We start from the raw sequence: 18,272 nt of genomic DNA, 5'->3' as shown, positions 1-18,272 counted from the left end.
CTAAATCTCTGACCACACTTACCACTTTTGTATGATGAAATGTACAAACACACAGAGGTGTGAGAAAACACATTGGTGTGTCTCCCAAAGAGGCAGCAGTGGAAAACTATGAGCTCAGAGCAAAAACGGAAGGACATAAATAAATGCAAGCACTCACAATGACCAACCTGCTCTAACAAGTGTAGATGAGTCAAAAAGTTCTTTACAGTGTTTTTATTCTGAGTCTAAACTCTTGTGCAGTTCTCTGTTACCTATCGTAGCTACTTTTGTGTTTGCTACTGTTTTTTCTATGCTTGCTCGCTCTCTCTCTCCCCACGCCCCTGCTTGGTTAAGTTGTGCAAATAATGACAGAGTGTTACTGACATGTTGTGTGCGGTAAAAATGGTCATCACCACTGTTCAAAGCTCTTAAAAGCAATATATCTCACCTTTATGCTACAATCTTCTTAAGTCCAGCGTTTATCTATGGCAACTTGCTATACTATTGCTCAGGGCAAACCAATACAATCTCTTCTCTCATCACACACAGCCAAAACGTGTTTGTCCCCCTGGAGTCATCAAAAAATCCAATTAACCATTTGCATTTTCATAATGTTTTAATCTTCCAGTTTGTTCCAATTCATCTTAGGAAATGACTGTTTTACTACAGAATGCAACCTCTGATTTTTTACAATATATTAGAGGCTTTACTCTTGATTTTTCAGCTTTGAATAATAAGTAATCATTATATTATAACTGAAAACCTATAGAGCTTCTTTGTTTCATGTACATTGCGATGACACATTACATGTTGCTCCCAAACAACTGCAGCTCCTGTGCAGGTTGAGGGATGACCCTCTATCCCTTTGATAGCACTGTGACACATACATCCAAGTTTAGACATTCACCTGGTGGCAGTTTATTCCTTTAACCATCCATCAAGTTATTTTATTGGATGTTATCAAGATGCTGTCATGCTATGATCACAGTGCTCAGAAACATCTAATTTTAATAATGAAAGCTCTCAGTTATAAGATTTTATCAGCAGTTTTTCAAAACAAAAAGCTTCCCATCGACTGCTACATCCCTTCGGCTTTTTTAGCCAGTCTCCTCTGAGCTACATAAACTTCAGCCTAATTTAAGATGAACCCAACCACCTTAAAAAAAAAGCTCTTTCCTTGGGTTTGGAGGATGTTCTGAGGAAAGCCATCCTCAGGGCTGGCTCCCCCCCAGTGTTTAAGCACCATTTGCATTTTTCTGTTTACAATAAAGTGCCCTACGACTGTCCTGGTGGTGAGTGCTATAAAATCTTACATATACTTTCCCTATTTTCCATTCATAAGTGCAAACCTTTTGACATGAATAAACATCTGTAACACCATGTAGGACAGCAATCAGATGCGAAAAGTGCTTCTGAGTCTGTTTCAGCTGACAGTGAAGGTGTTACAGTATAAAACAGTAAGTGGTTTAAGAGAGACCATGTTGGTCATTACGAAAACCATACGCTAGGAGTAATGCTAAATGTTTTGCCTCAAGAATTTGATATGCCACCATACATAGAACAACACAGACAATTCAATATTTTTCAAAGTAAAGTGCAACATACTCCTAAGGATAACACTGCTAAACAGACCTTTCACCTTATCTTAAATCTCTAAGCATAAACACAAACTATATGTGACAGTGTTATTTATACATATTTAAAACAACAGGCAATGCATTTACATTTCAGTATTCAAAAACAATTTCAAAACAATGAAAAAAACAAGCAAAATTATGATGACAAAAATCAAAACAAAAATGTGATCTATAAGTAAAAAAAAGTCTGTTGTTAAATACATTGTTGTGTGGAGTATGGAGAGTAGAAGACTGACTAAAGGAAAATCACTTACTTCTCTTATTGTTTGTTCGGTCACTTCTTGTGTCTCTGGTACCCCACTGATATCAAGAGGTGAAAACTGGTCCGTCACATGATTTAACCCCCAGTCCTATTTTCTCAGGCCCTTTAAAAGTCAGAGTTTTGGGGTCCAGCTCTAATTACTTGGTGTAGTATCTGGCCAGCTATGTCTAAATAAGGTATAGGACATAGAAACTTTCTGCAACTGAACATATTCATGATTTGTCCAATTAGTCTTATTTTCCCTCCAAAACATAAATATTAAAAACACAGTTTTTGTACAAAACATTTAATTCCTTTGTGGGACAACAGCTGGAAGGCCTCATTCTGTCCTGCCAGTTGATCATCAACAAGAAGAGGGCACCTTTATGATTCTGCCTTATGAACCCTGTTTAAGCCATACCTAACTGTGACTTTTGAGGTGTCACCTGCTATTAATATTTGGCCCATTCACTTATTAAATCCTGTACAGCTTCTACAGTGTTTCATTTTGATGCTGGTAAATGGACGTATATAATGGAGGTTGTTCCCCCTGTAGAGAAGTAGTCAGAGTAGGACCTGGATGTTGCATTGAAGGTGCTTTAAAAACTGGAGCTGAAATCTCCTGTGCAGTAGCACCGTGTGACCACTGGTTATAATTGTCACTTGTTATATTATCATGCTGAGTAGCATCTGGGGTGGGGTAGTGACCTGACTCTGTGGGCACAGAGCCAAATCCAGTGTGGAAGCCAGGGGGAGCGAAGTTGCTATAACTTGTGACCTCGGTTGTCCCAGGTGGGTAAGGCCGCACAGCCTCACCAGGCTGAATGGCTGCATATCTGGAAGGAACGATGACCAGTGGAAACACCACCTCCGGGTCAAAGGCAAAGCTAATGTCCAGATACACCTGGGAAACAGTCAGAAATTGAGAAACTTGTAAAGAATTATTATTATCTGTTATAATTAATACATAGTTGAGACACACATTTCCCATGTAGCTTATTTATTCACACATGTTTAAAAACAAAGCAGTTTTATTTCTGAGAGGATGTGATGTCACCAAGAAATTGTTTCATACCTTTATGTAATATTCAACTGAGATGATTTCACAGTTATGGATAGTGGAGATGGCATCATCAGGAATCTTCAACTGGCAGGAGACAGTTTGCTCTGAGTTTGGACTGATAGTTTCCCCGACCTCTTTGAACAGATTCATTACCCGCTTCTTAGAAGACTCATTGCAGCGAAATACTGTTTTTTGTTCAAGTTTGAATTTGGGCCTCGTGTTTTTGGAAGAGGAGTTGCAGATTTTGGCAACAACAGATATAGTTTCACCTGTCAAAATCAAATCAGAACATTAAACGGGATTTTTAAATCTATCAACATTTGCTGTGCAACGTGAAGTTACTTTACCTGGAGTGCAAACATTCCTGTCAATGGTAGCAGACATTTGGACCCGTCCCTGGGAGAGCCCACCTATGTTTTTACTCACTGTACCAGATTGTGGACACTATGACAGACCACATAGACAAACATGTTTACAATTTAATGCGTGTGATTTTTAATGTGAGTTTTTTCACAAAGCACTTTCCAAATGTCACATTTATAGCACATATCAGTGCAGTGTTTACCATCACTTCCCAAAACTGCTGAAGTGTCTTGGAAATGAAGTTGATCTTCTTTTTAACTTTAGAAGGCCACCACCAGCTCCTGGACATCTTTGCTTCAAAAATGTACACAATTTTTCCATATACCCCCTTGAAGGATGAAGGCATGCTCCTGTAAACAAAACCAGTAGGAAATGCATGCATTTGCCAAAGCATCGTATGACAGTATTAATAATTCAAATTCCCACTTACCCCTCTGGGATTTTGAGCCCGAACCTAAATGTATGGACCCCTTTGGGAAGTACAGTGCCTGCAAGAAACGGTTAAACACTTGTCAGCAAATGTCACAGAGCTACAGTGATATATTTACAATTTACTGCTGATCATTGAAGCCAGGTTATATTCCTTAAGTGTAGTGTTTTCTTTATGTCTGCTACACTATTTAACCCTTGCATTCTTCCAAGTGTGTTAAAGCCTCTTACCTTTACCATTTTTTGCAATTAAGTACTCCTTCACTTTGAAATATCTTCTTTTCGCAGTGTGGGTAATCTGGAAATATCCTGTTCCTTCTGTCCATTCTGCCTTGACGTCTCCTTTGGCTTTTACAGAAAGGCTCTTAACTTTAACCTCTTTTGTCAGCCTGAAACTAACTGTGCCCACTATAGTATCTCCTTCAGAATAACTACCGTCTTCGCTGATAGTTTCAAAGGTCACGTTTAAGTCCTTCATCGAGGACATTTCCGAGATGAGTTGAAGACGATGCGTGTCTTAGCACCGATAGACTGATTTAAGGTGCATGAGAGGAGGCTCCGCCTAAAGACTGACATCGACTTCTGATTTCACATAAGATAAAAGTTAAGAGATGAGATGTTCCACGCATTGATTTCAGTATGATATACAGTATAATGAAACATTTGATAACTTATTGCGATTTACGTAGTTTAGCAAATTAGCCTACTGAATAGTGCTGAACATGAACTCCTTAAATCGAAGTCATAGTCGTACTGAAAGAGTCATACATCTCGCTAAGAAGACTGTTTCTCAATGATCGCTGACAATAAATAAATAAATAACTCTAACACGACTTAACAACTTGTTAATAGTCAAATCCTGTAGTTTAGGGTACATGTAAATATGTCTTCAATAAAAATAAATAACGTGCTCGTTACAAAAGAGCTTATGTGTCGTTATAGCTGCTCATTCAACAAATGTACACAAGGATATAAGTGCGTTTTCAACACCACAATGTACATCTAAAGTAAAACTTCACTGCAGAGTTTGGTCGTCCACCTTTGCAAGTCAAAAAATACGCAAATGAGGGAAAAGTAGGTTATACACTTGTGTGCAGGATTTGTGTGAGCAGCGTGTGTGCGGTTTGGTTGCTGCTCTGAACCCAGATGAACAACTTAGGTGAACACCGCTGCCTTTCTGAGAAACAGCTGTCTGTGTAATGTGAAAAAGAGGGAGAGGTGTATGAATTTTTTTTTTTTAACACACCTTGTTGATCGGTAGGAGTGCAGCCAAATAAAGGAATGGCAACCAAGGAGTACACAGAGACCAGAGTAACGATTAGAAAAAATGTATTTGCAATAAGATTAACAATAGAATAAATACATAAACCTCCTCAAAAACATTAACACCTAAAGGGAGAGAGACAGAAGTCAAAATCGGTTCAGTCCATCTGTTCATTCCATTTTGTTGCTTTCCCTTGCTCTGTTGCCCACCTCATCTTTTATACAAAGTAAGCAGGTGTGGATAATTGCTTTGATTAGGAAACTGTAGCAGGAAGTAAAAAATAAAACTATGCAAAAAATATATAAAACTTGCAACTATAAAACCAAACTACGAAAACACTAGTAATAAAACAGGTCCTATTAGTCCAGGTCCAGCTAAAGAGGGCAGAGGACAATGGAAATTTCTGTATTTAAACGTGTCAGATTACTCTTTTAATTTACCCTGGATACACTCAATAAAAGAAAAAAAAAGAAGGAGAGGAGGAGTATGATCTGATAACACTGCTAAACAGGAGTAGGACCTGGATGTTGCTCTGAAAGTGATGTGAATGCTGGAGGTGAAAACCCCTGGAGCACCTTATGACCACTGGTTATAATCACCACTTGTTATATTATCATGCTGAGTGAGATCTGGGGTGGGGTAGTTACAAGCACCTGGCTCTGTGGGTTCAGGATCTAATCCAGTGTGGAAGCCAGGGGGAGCCAAGTTACTATAACTTGTGGCCTCGGTTGTCCCAGGTGGGTAAGGCCCCTCAGCCTCACCAGGCTGAATGGCTGCAAATCTGGAAGGAGCGATGACCAGTGGAAGCACCACCTCCGGGTCAAAGGCAAAGCTAATGTCCAGATACACCTGGGAAACAGTCAGAAATTGAGAAACTTGTAAAGAATTATTATTATTATCTGTTATAATTAATACATAGTTGAGACACACATTTCCCATGTGGCTTATTTATTCACACATGTTTACAAACAAAGCAATTTTATTTCTGAGAGGATGTGACGTCACCAAGAAATTGTTTCATACCTTTATGTAATATTCAACTGAGATGATTTCACAGTTATGAATAGAGAAGATGACATCATCAGGAATCTTCAACTGGTAGGAGACAGTTTGCTCTGAGTATGGCCTGATAGTGCCTCCGACCTCTTTAGTAGAATTAACAGTGACTTCTTTGTGTGGTACTTGCTGCGGTACACTGTTTTTTGTTTAAGTTTGAATTTGGGCCTCATGTTCTCAGAAGATGAGTTGCAGATTTTGGCCATAACAGATATAGTTTCACCTGTCAAAATCAAATCAGAACATTAAACTGCATTTTTAAATCTATCAACATTTGCCGTGCAACTTGAACTTTTATTTTACCTGGAGTGCAAACATTCCTGTCAATGGTAGCAGACATTTGGACCCGTCCCCGGGAGAGCCCACCTATGTTTTTATGCACTTCACCAGATTGTGGGCACTATGAAAAACCACATAGACAGAGAAGATTTTTATGATTTCTTGCCTGTGATTTTTAATGTGATTTCTTTTTACAAACACTTTTCATTTAGCTCACACATAAAATATAGAATGCATATCATTGCAGTGTTTACCATTCCTTCCCAAAACTGCTGAAATGTCTTGGAAATGAAGTTGATCTTTCTTTTAGCTTTAGAAGGCCACCACCAGATCCTGGGTATTTCTGCTTCACACATGTACACAATTTTTCCATTTTTCCCCTTGAAAGATGAAGGCATGCTCCTGTAAAACAGAAGAGTGGGGAATTCATGTATTTGCAAAGGAAAATGATAAAATTTTAATGAGTATTAAATTTCCACTTACCCCTCTGGGATTTTGAGCCTGAATTTAAAGTTGTGGACCCCTTCGGGAAGTAAAGTCCCTGCAAGAAAAAGCTAAACACTTTTAAAAATGTCAGCTTCTTCACAGAGATACAACTATATACTTACATACAGTTCATATTTCATGCTTTCACGGCATTTATGGGTCAAAACTGATCTGGGTCAAGAATGACCTCATAAGTGTTTCCAACAAAGTACACTACAGATAAATTTGCAATCTATAAATAGTGTGTCTGACATTTGAAATGGATGATTAATCTTTAGTTAATGTTTCAGAAAGCAAGGAGAGCGTATTTTTCTTTTACATTTTGGAGAAAAACATCTGCTGTCACCGAATACCACATCATGTGTTACCTAAGACATGAAATTATACCAGCCATAATTATTTAAATATAAGTGAAAATGGCAAGACAGTACTAGAACTTTTGGAATTTATTTTATAACCATGTCCAAACATTGAAACCATTAAACACTGTCCTCACTTCTTTATCATTAAAAAAAATATTCACAACAAACATGCAGGTACAAAACATGCTTCTTGGAAACTAGTTTGTGCATTTAAAGTAGTGTTACTTGCAAAATTTTGGTATTTGCATGTTTCCCCATCTCCCTAAAATGGCATCCCAGTTGTCATTATAATGTTGTGACCCCACAAACTCTCTTTTGACCTGTCTTAATACAAGCAAGCTCAGAATAAACCAATTTTAATGTTCATTTGTAGATTTTCTTTCTGTGTTGGTACTTGTGGGTGCAAAGCATAAGCACCAACAGATAGACACATACCTGTATTTATACAGCGCTTTTTTAGTTTTATTGACTGTTCAAAAGCTTTTAAGTACAAGTCAAATTTTAGTAATGCATTTGTACGTCACTTTATTCTTTACATTTCATCTTCCTCACATCCATGGCCAATTTAGAATAGCCAGTTGTCCTAACGCACATGTCTTTGGGAGCAAGACAGAATCTAATCCACTCAAAGGACTCTGAAGGAGTCAAATATGCACATTCTGCACTATTTCATAGTATTCTTATTATTTCAGTGTTTGGAGATTAACCCATCAAAGAGTAGCACATCTATCGCTGTATGAACCTGGTAAAATGTGGTGGGAACACATGTCACGGGGCGAAATTGACATGTTTTAACTTTGTGTTTTTAGCATTTGTGCATCGGTTGCTGTGTTATGTTATTTTTAATCTTTCAATGATGTACAATGTTTTATTTTTACAGTTTTATTGCATGCTTTTATTGTATTTAATGTTGATGTGTCCCGGAGATACTCCGCCCCACTTCTAATCACTAACACACCTGGTAGGGCACAGAGTTCGGAGCTCTGCCCTTGCAATCCCTTGGATTAGTAAAGAAGAGCCACTGCCGTTTTCCTCCTGTCCCTCAGCGGCTGCCGGTGAGAAGTGGTGGAGATAGGACGCCGGGAGGACGCTGCCGTCTTCACTATTTTTATGGATTATTTACAGGACTTTTAGTGTTTTAGTGGACTCTACAAGAATATTTATCTGATTCTTAATTTTCTATTTCTATTTCTATTTCTATTTTTGGTATGTGTAATAAACCATATTTGAAGAACGTAAGTTTTGTTTTTGTTTTTTTACACACAGGTAGTTCTCCTGACACTATCAAGGATCACCTTTCAAGTCCATCACCACAGTCCCATTAAAAAATATACAGACATACATATTTCCTGTTGGTTCTAAAATCTAAATACATACTTTTCAAATTTGACCCAGAATAGCTTTGGTGTACCAATATTTGATATTTTCAACTTTACAGTTCGTGGCGAACGATGTAATTCCCTGTAATTAACAAGTCAGGTTTTTACAGGAAATAAATAAATAAAAATGCTGTGAGTAAATGTAAGTCATTTTAGTTACCACATAATTTGCTGGTAATTTAGCAGAAAAACAAGCAATATTTTCTTCCCATCTTAGATTCTATATGTTGTACTTTTCGGGTCAATGGCTGTCATGGATTGGTTTCACCTTACCTAACTTCTGGGTATTTTACAGAAGACACACACAAAACATAACTTTTTAGGTTGTGGGCCAAATTATGGAGTGACTTACTCTTCCCTTTTTACATCTTTATACATATGGTTTTGTGATTGATAGATTTTCTGATATTCAATGGTCTTTTTTTAAAATTCATTCTACTATTTTTGCTTAAAGTCAAAATGGGTCAACTCTAAAAAGGATGCAGGGTTTAATCAGTTTTAATTAGTTGAGCTGGGATCATATCTCACTTTATTTATTATAATTAATATTATTTTTGTTGTTCTTATTGTTTTGGTGCAAATCTTTCTTTCCATAAATGCGTATCTCCATGGACAACTCTATTCGACACATGGCCAACTGCTTTTATTATAAAATTCGACAAAAAACGACAACCTCTCCAGGTTTTAAATGAGTAAAACCTCTTACCTTTAAGTGTTACACCAATTAAGTATTTTTTCACTTTGAAATATCTCTGTTTCGAAGTGAACATCATCAGGAAATCTCCTACTTCTTCTGTCCATTTTACCTTTGCGTCTCCTTTGGCTTTTACAGTCAGGCCAATAATGCTGACATTTGTTGCCAGTGTGAAACTAACTGTGCCCACTATAGTATCTCCTTCAGAATAACTACCATCTTCATTAGTCGTTTCAAAAGTCAAATGAAAGTCCTTTATCAAAGACATTTCTGAGATGAGTGAGAGGCGATGTGTTTCTCATCACAGATAAAATGATTTAAGGGGCATGACAGGAGGCTCCGCCTAAAAATTAACATCATGACATCTGATTTGACCACAACTTACATTAATTTGAGCTGCAACCTCATTTTGACTAAAACGTGTCACCGTTGAGATGTAAAAACATCGGGCCTGCTATGTTTGGGTGAAGAAGAAAAAATCTGGGTGAGACAAAGATCAGAGGTTTAGAGCACCTGTCACTGGTAACCCACAGGTTGCTTGTTTCAGACCCTGTTTAGATAAAGGTATCTGTAAGACACTGTGTTTGTACAGTATATAATCACTGGCAAACGGATAATTGTAACATAACTCAATAACTTTCTAATTTTCCTATCTTCTAGCTTACATGTAAATATAATTTCTCCAAAGAAAGAAAAGAAATCCATTAAAGTGACTATTACATAAAACAGTTCATTTACATATTTTGCCTGCTTACTCAATAAAATACACAAAAAAGGTTATAAATGAAATTTCAACACCATAATGCACACCTAAAGGAGAAGTTCACTGCAGGGGCTGACTGTCCTGATCCCCAGTTAAAAATTGCACAGATGAGGTAAAGTGTGTTTTTTATTTAATTACATTTTTCCCTCAGTGTAACCATGTAAACTTGTGGCTTGGTTGCTGTTCTGAACTAAACTGAACAAGTTAGATGAACACCTTTCTGAGAAACAGCTGTATATGTTATGAGAAAAAAAGAGGGGAGCCCTAAACGCATCTAAATGCCGAAACATAAACGTTAAGTTCATAAGAAACTGCACAACTACACTACTCAAATCTATGAAGCAATGCTGTAGCCCAGGTGACTGCCAATGACTGCTTGGATCAAGAAAAGGCTTTAAAAAAAAAGAAATAAAGACTGGATCAGAGAATGAAGCTTAAACCAAAGGACTAAAACACTGCAAAAGAATCTCTGTAGGAAAAATCTTTTCATTATTTCTCTCATTGTTTGTTCTGTCCATTTGTGTGTTGCTGGAACTCCACTGACATCAAGAGGTGAAAACTGCGCTCAGTAACATGATTTAGTTCACAGCTCAGTTTCTTCCAGAAACTTTAAGTCACTACTTGGGTGATAATCTCTGACCACTTTGTGTGGGGTTCTGACCAGACCCATCTATGAAATGAAATGAGGCCCATACTAAAACTTTCTTTGAATTAAACACGTTTGGTCCATGATTGGTCAGATTAATCTTATTGTACCACCAAAACGTTTAATATAAAAACATCATCATTTCTGTATGCAGCTTTGAGTTCCTTTGTGTAACAACAGCTGAAAGGCTGCTAGTAGACATCTAGCAAGGAGTGCTTGATGTACCACCTCATGATTCTACTTCATCACTGGCTCAGCACTTAGCAAATCATACACAAACAATCAACCTTCTTGTCACTTAACTCTGTTAAGAAATTTAAACTGGCTTCTGTTTTCCGAATGGGAATGTCATTACCATCATTACCTTGTTTGACAGCTGCTTTTCCTTGCTGTGCTTAGCCCCCTCTCTTTCTGTGCTGCGTATCTTCTTCACTGGTGTTTACTGGGGTACTGTGTGTATTTATATTGTATTGCTACCTCCACATGATTCTTTAATCAGTCACCGACCTTTCAGTGTGTCAGTTCTCCTAATAAGTCCAATTCTGGAGAAAAGTTCAGTTGCTTTCACGAACCCAAATAACAGTCTCCTTCCCCTTACTGAATCACCACACATAAGCAAATAAACTAGCCCTAATATTTGCGTACATTTACTTGGCTATCAGTATTGCCTGCAAGAAATCAAAATGGATTCTAGTGCTTTTCTTTCTTAAGACTGAGTACAATAGCTCATTGGATGCTTCCCCATCCAATTCAAAGTCTGTTGATGATGGCATGCTCCTTCCTGTTAGTACCCATGCATCTTATTTCTCCCACCTCCCTTTATGCCACATGTAAAAAGAAGGAAGAGTGAAAAGGAGAAGAAAGTGGGAGGTCCTTTTCTATCGGGCAGAAAGTAGCTAAGAGATAGGAATGGTAGCCAAGGAGTACAAAAACACAGTGCAGTTAAGAACATTTGGTTTATTTACAATAAAACAAGCAATAAAAGAAGCACATGCATTTAAAAGACAAAAATAAGTAAAACCAAGCTGGCAGTCCAACCTTATCTCAGTTGAATCAGTCTTTCCACTTTTTTGTCTCACTGGGAAAGCTCCAACTCCTCCACATCCACATCCAACATGACCAACCCAATCTTTTTGCCATTGTTTAATAATTTCTTTCCATGCTTTCCTTTTCCCTCTGACTTTGATCTGATTATCTATTTTTTTTTATTAACAGATTTCTTTGTTACTTCATCTGCTGTTACTTTGCCAGGTTCAGCTTCTGCAGTCATTCATTCTGATGGTGATAAGGTTCTTCTACAAACAAACAAACAAAAACGGTAAAGCAGCAGGGCCTGGATGTTGTACTGAAGGGGATGTGAAATCTGGACTTGAAAAACACTGTGATAGTTTACATGTCAGTTTTGGGATTAGCCTCTGACCACTTTGTGTATCAATTTGTTGGGCCAGGTCTACCTAAAGAGGGCAGTGGAACTTTCTGTAATTAAACATGCTGATTACTGTTTACATTTACCCCTGAAAGACACAATATAACAACATCTTAATTTCTGATGCAGATTTGAGTTCCTTTGTGTAACAATAGCAGGAAGGCTGCCAATTGACCTCCAACAAGATGGGGACTTGCCCAAGATTCTGCCTTATCGTAACTCAGCACCCACCAAACACAAAACACACATAAAATATAAAAACATGCAACTATAAAACCAAACTAAGAAAACACTCAGAATAAAATATTAAACTAGCTTCCACCCTGTTACACATATAGTATTCCTTTTGTTATACCCACCCAATCTTGTTGCCATTGTTTAATAATTTCTTTCCATGCTTTCCTTTTCCCTCTGACTTTGATCTGATTATCGATTTTTTTTTATTAGCAGATTTCTTTTTTACTTTATATGCTGTTACTTTGCCAGGTTCAGCTTCTGCAGTCATTCATTCTAATGGTGATAAGGTTCTTCTACCTGCAAAACAAAACAAAACAAAACAAAACGGTAAAGCAGTAGGACCTGGATGTTGTACTGAAGGGGATGTGAAATCTGGACTTGAAAAACACTGTGACAGTTTACATGTCAGTTTTGGGATTAGCCTCTGACCACTTTGTGTAGCAATTTGTTGGGCCAGGTCTACCTAAAGAGGGCAGTGGAACTTTCTGTAATTAAACACGCTGATTACTGTTTTCATTCCCCCCGAAAGACACATTATAAAAACATCTTAATTTCTGATAAGCTTTGAGTTCTTTTGTGTAACAATAGCAGGAAGGCTGGCAATTGACTTCCAACAAGATGGGGACTTGCCCAAGATTCTGCCTTATTGTAACTCAGCACCCACCAAACACACACACACACAGTTGGTGACCAGCCTTCTTGTCTCCTTTACTACCCTGTTAAACTGTGACTTTTGAAGTGTCACTTGCTGTTAATATTTGGCTTATTCATTTATTAAATCCTGTACAGCTTCTAAAGTGTTTCATTTTGATACTGGTAAATAGACATATAACATGCATAAGTTCAATAAGGAAGATCTATAGTAACCCTCATCCTCACTGTGCATCTGTCATTGCACAAAGCAGAACCACCTCCTCCCCATCACCAACTGTCGACTCGTCACTCAGGCTCCATTCAAGCCTCCATCTTCATTTTAACTATGAGCATCTTCCTGCCCCAATCTCTATCATCACTGGGATTCCATTCTGCTTTGATGGGCCATCGGAGTCTAACCGCCAAATACCTCAGACTGAATTCTGTACATCAATAAATCATGTTCAAATCCTTCTAATGATCTCTCCTTATTGAAATGGAGGTTGCTCCCCCAGCAGAAAAGCTGGTAGAGTAATAAGACTTGGATGTTGCACTGAGGGTGATGTGAATGCTGGATTTGAAATGAAAACCCCTGCGGCACCTCATGACCACTAGTTATAATTGCCACTTGCTATATTATGTGCTGAGTGGGATCTGGGGTGGGGTAGCACCTGGCTCACTGGGTCCAGGATCTAATTCAGTGTTGTAGACAGGAGAAGAGAAATCACTGCAGCTTGTGGTCTCAGTTGTCCCACATGGGTTAGGCCCCACAGTCTCACCAGGCTGAATGGCTGCAAATCTGGAAGGAACAATGACCAGTGGAAACACCACCTGTGGGTCAGAAGCAAAACTAATATCCAGAGACACCTGGGAAACAGTCAGAAATTCAGAAAAAGTGTAAAGAATGGTTAATTCCTCTTATATTTAAGACATATTTAAGACACACATTTTCCGTGTAGCTTATTTATCGACAAATGTTTACAAACAATTTCATTTCAGAGAGAATGTTATATAACCAGTTGTTTCATACCTTTATGTAATATTCAACTGAGATGATTTCACAGTTATGGATAGAGAAGATGGCATCATCAGGAATCTTGAACTGGCAGGAGACAGTTCGCTCTGAGTTTGGACTGATAGTGCCCCCGACCTCTTTGAATAGATTTGTAAATAACTTCTCACTATTAGAATTGCTGCGGTAGACTGCTTTTTGTTCAAGTTTGATTTTGGGCCTCGTGTTTTTGGAAGAGGAGTTGCAGATTTTGGCAACAACAGATATAGTTTCACCTGTCAAAATCAAATCAGAACATTAAACTGCATTTTTAAATCTATCAGCATTCGCTGTGCAACGTGAAGTTACTTTACCTGGAGTGCAAACATTCCTGTCAATGGTAGCAGACATTTGGACCCATCCCTGGGAGAGCCCACCTATGTTTTTACTCACTGTACCAGATTGTGGACATTATGACAGACCACATAGACAAACATGTTTACGATTTAATGCATGTGACTTTTAATGTGACCTTTAATATTGAACACTTTTCACTTAGCAGTCACAAAGCACTTTCCAAATATCACATTTATAGCACGTATCAGTGCAGTGCTTACCATCTGTTCCCAAAACTGTTGAAAGGTCTTGGAAATGAAGTTGATCTTTTTTTTAACTTTAGAAGGCCACCAACAGCTCAGGGATATTTTTGCTTCACACAGGTACACAATTTTTCCATCTACCCCCTTGAGGGATGAAGGCATGCTCCTGTAAAACAGAAGAGTGGGGAATTCATATATTTGCAAAAGCAAATGATTAAATGTTAATGAATATTAAATTTCCACTTACTCCTCTGGGATTTTGAGCCCAAACTTAAAAGTGTGGACCCCTTTGGGAAGTAAAGTCCCTGCAGGAAAAAGTTAAACACTTCTACAAATGTCAGCTTCTTCACAGAACTACGGTGGTATATTTACACTTTACTGCTGATCACTAATATTTACATACATATTCTTTAAATGTAGTGTTTTCTTTATATCTGCTACACTATTTAAGTCTTTCATTCTTCCAACTTTTCTTTTTGTATGACTGCTTCTCAGTGCAATGCCAGTAACTACAAAAAACAAGTTCACCCTTACATACAGTTCATATTTTATCCTTTCACAGTATTTAAGATTTAACAGATCAATTTAAAATCTATAAATAGCCTGTCTGACATTGTAAATGGATGATTAATTCTTAAAGTTTCAGAGAGGAGGGACAGTGCTTTTTTTATGCTTCACAGCACTCACACATTTGCTGTCACAGAATATCGTGTCATGTGTTATGTAAGACATGAAATTATAACAGCCATAATGATTTAAAAAGTCGATTTAAATATGTTCATTTTTAGATTATCTCTCAGTGTTGGTACTTATGACTCATTACACTAACAGTTTCCCTTTTTGTAATACACTAACTCTTTTTCACGTCCAATATAAAGCATGATTATTAAACATGATCACATGTTTGTGTGTCCCTCCGCCACCCTTTTAAGTGACTCTTAAAGATGGGGAGACTTGTACTTTCCCTCACTGACAGTGGAAGACTATTCCAGAAGCTCACTCCCTGATATGACAGAGCATTTTGTGAAAAGGTGGTCCGTCTAAATGTCAATTCACAAACACCTCTGACAGTGGCTTGAGTCAGTTGAGACCTGGCAACACTGCTAGACTTTTGTTTAATAAAATCAGACCATGTATAACTTTGTATGTTAGACAGGCAGATTTAAATAATTTGAAATTAGTAAAATTTAGAAACTTGTATTTACCTAAAATTTGACAATGGTGATATGAAAAAGGTTTCTTATCTAATATTTTCAATGGTCTTTTGTAGCATACATTCATACATTCATATGGCACTTTATTCTTTACATTTCATCTTCCTCACATCCATGGCCAATTTAGAATAACCAGTCGTCCTAACGCATATGTCTTTGGGAGAAAGACAAAGTTTAACCCACTCAAAGGATTCTGGATGAGTCAAACATGCACGTTCTGCACTATTTCATAATACTCTTACTATTTCAGTGTTTGGAGATTTCCCTGTGACCCTTGAAAGAGCAGTGTATCTGTCTCTGTGGGAAACTGGTAAAATGTGGTGTGAACAGAGATAGTTGTCTTGACACTGTCAAGGATTCGCTTTGAAGTCCATTACAACAGTCCCGTTAGAAAATGTATACGGACATGACACATATACTTTGACACTTCAAGATGACCTAAAATTCAATTTTCCTGGTGGTTTTAAATCCATCTAAATAGATACAATTGAAATTTGACCCAGAACTCGATATTTTTAACTTTATAATACAGCCCGCGATTATCAGTGTAACTGCTGTGTAATTAAATGGAACTTCATTTTATTTACATACAAATACTTAATTGCAGCTACACAAGAATAACTGGGTAACAAGTCTGATTTTTACAAGACACAAAGAAATAAATATGCTGTAAATATGCTGTAAGTAAATGTAAGTAATTTTAGGTACAGCATAATTTTCTGGTAATTTAGCAGAAAAAAGTACGGTGTTCTTTTTGGGGCACGGGCTGTATTATGGAATGGCTTAACCTTGCCTAACCTCTGGATATTTTACAGGAGACACACATTATACATAACTACTACATAACTCATTTTTATGATGGAATGTGTAAATGCCTGATAGTTTTGTGGAATTCCTCTATTTACTTATACTTTTTCATTATTATGTTATTTAATATTCATTATGCTGTTGTAATTGATGGATTTTCTAATATTCAATAGCCTTTTTTTTACTACTCTGTACTATTTTTGTCCAAAGTCAAAATGGGTCAAACCTAAAAAGGATGCAAGGTTTAATCAGTTTTAATTACTTTTTATTGCTTGAACTGCCATCATATCTCACTTTATTTATTAGAACCTCTTACCTTTAGCATTGTTTTCCAGTAAGTGTTCCTTCACTTTGAAATATCTCTTTTTCGAAGTGAACGTTATCTCGAACGCTCCTACTCCTTCTGTTCATTTTGTCTTTGCGTCTCCTTTGGCTTTTACAGTCAGGCTCTTAACTCTGACGTTTGTTGTTAGTCTGAAACTAACTGTGCCCACTATAGTATCTCCTTCAGAATAACTACCGTCTTCATTAGTCGTTTCCAAAGTCAAATGAACGTCTTTTATCAAAGACATTTCCAAGATGAGTCAAATGTGTTTCTCATCACTGATAAACTAATTTAAGGTGCATGACAGGAGGCTCTGCCTAAAAATTAATATCATGACATTTGATTTGACCCAATAACAAAATTTCCGAGACATTTATTACAACATTAATGTTAACTGCAACCTCATTTTGACTAAAATGTGTCACCCATGAGCTGGGTAAACATCTGCTATGGTTGGGTGAGGAAAAAAAATCTGTTTGGGTAACTTCAGTGAGGTGAAGATCAGAGAGCACTTGTCAATGTTAACCTACAGGTTGCTTGTAATCCCTGTTTAGATAAAGGTGACTCCAAGGTGCTGTATTTGTATAGTATATAATCACTGACAAACAAATAAACATAACATGACTCAATAACCTTGTAATTTTCCCATCTTCTACTTTACATGTAAATATAGTGTCTCCAGAGAGAGGAAAGATATAAAATGAAAGTTGTTAAGTCAAATTGTTGAATGTGTCATTGTGTTTCTTAAATTTGTGTAGTCTAAGTTCAAGCAGTAGGATCAAAGCCATTCCTTTGATCCTGACCACCTCTCCAGCCAATTTGGTGCTGGGGGAGGCTGACGTGGGTTTTATTGTAGATACATCCTATCTGAAAGATCTGTTTCTTGTGTTGTAAGCTTCCTGCTTTTATGATCCTTTTGGTGAGCAGGAGGTCACACAAACGCAACACACACACACACACACACACACACACACACACACACACACACACACACACACACACACACACACACACATTCTCACATGCATGCACACACACACACAGTGCCTTGTCTTAGAACCATTGGGGGGGTTTACGTTGGGAGGTGCTTGTGTTGTGTTGTATTGTGAGGTGTATTGTAACTGTCATGTCAATAAAAAGGCTACGAGGACAGCTACTCTTTGAAGGATTTGGGCTAGAGACAGGTGATGAGCATTAAGCTCCACCGCCTGGTTCTGACCAAACCTCTCCCTTGTTAGCGTGTTAAAGACCGGTTGAAGATGTTCTGTTATGTCTTGGGTTCTTCATGAGGAATAAGTCTCTAAACTAGCGGGGCATGTGGAAACACAGACCCAACAAAATTCCTTATTACATAACAGCTTATTAACACTAACTTCATAAAAAAATACATCTCAAATCT

At 37.5% G+C, this 18,272-nt stretch overlaps 1 protein-coding gene across 1 annotated transcript; it reads right to left on the bottom strand.

The window, feature by feature from the left end:
- Positions 1–542: 542 nt before the first annotated feature.
- On the bottom strand, positions 543–7,717 carry LOC102077346 (arrestin domain-containing protein 2). The gene is made up of 9 exons (XM_019365256.2): positions 7,696–7,717; positions 6,795–6,852; positions 6,000–6,171; positions 5,630–5,825; positions 3,714–3,771; positions 3,486–3,633; positions 3,268–3,364; positions 2,933–3,189; positions 543–2,761 (listed from the first exon to the last, which is right to left on the bottom strand). Exons 1-9 carry the CDS (start codon positions 7,715–7,717, stop codon positions 2,351–2,353), a joined length of 1,419 nt encoding a protein of 472 aa, XP_019220801.1. The 3' UTR covers positions 543–2,350.
- Between the last annotated feature and the right edge of the window lie 10,555 nt (positions 7,718–18,272).

Source organism: Oreochromis niloticus, linkage group LG12 (genome assembly GCF_001858045.2).
Source record: "Oreochromis niloticus isolate F11D_XX linkage group LG12, O_niloticus_UMD_NMBU, whole genome shotgun sequence".
Lineage (NCBI taxonomy): Eukaryota > Metazoa > Chordata > Actinopteri > Cichliformes > Cichlidae > Oreochromis > Oreochromis niloticus.
Note: the sequence above shows the minus strand (reverse complement) of the source record. Positions and strands in the feature narration are given on the sequence as shown.

Bases quoted from the DNA above. Each gene is read 5' to 3' on its own strand.
- LOC102077346 (XM_019365256.2), bottom strand. From the start codon at position 7,717: ATGGATGTGAGGAAGATGAAAT. The intron at 3,634-3,713 runs GTAAGTGGGAAT...TTTTGTTTACAG, and splicing joins GGGCTCAAAATCCCAGAGGG to GAGCATGCCTTCATCCTTCA. The intron at 3,365-3,485 runs GTAAACACTGCA...GGTCTGTCATAG, and splicing joins AGCAGTTTTGGGAAGTGATG to TGTCCACAATCTGGTACAGT.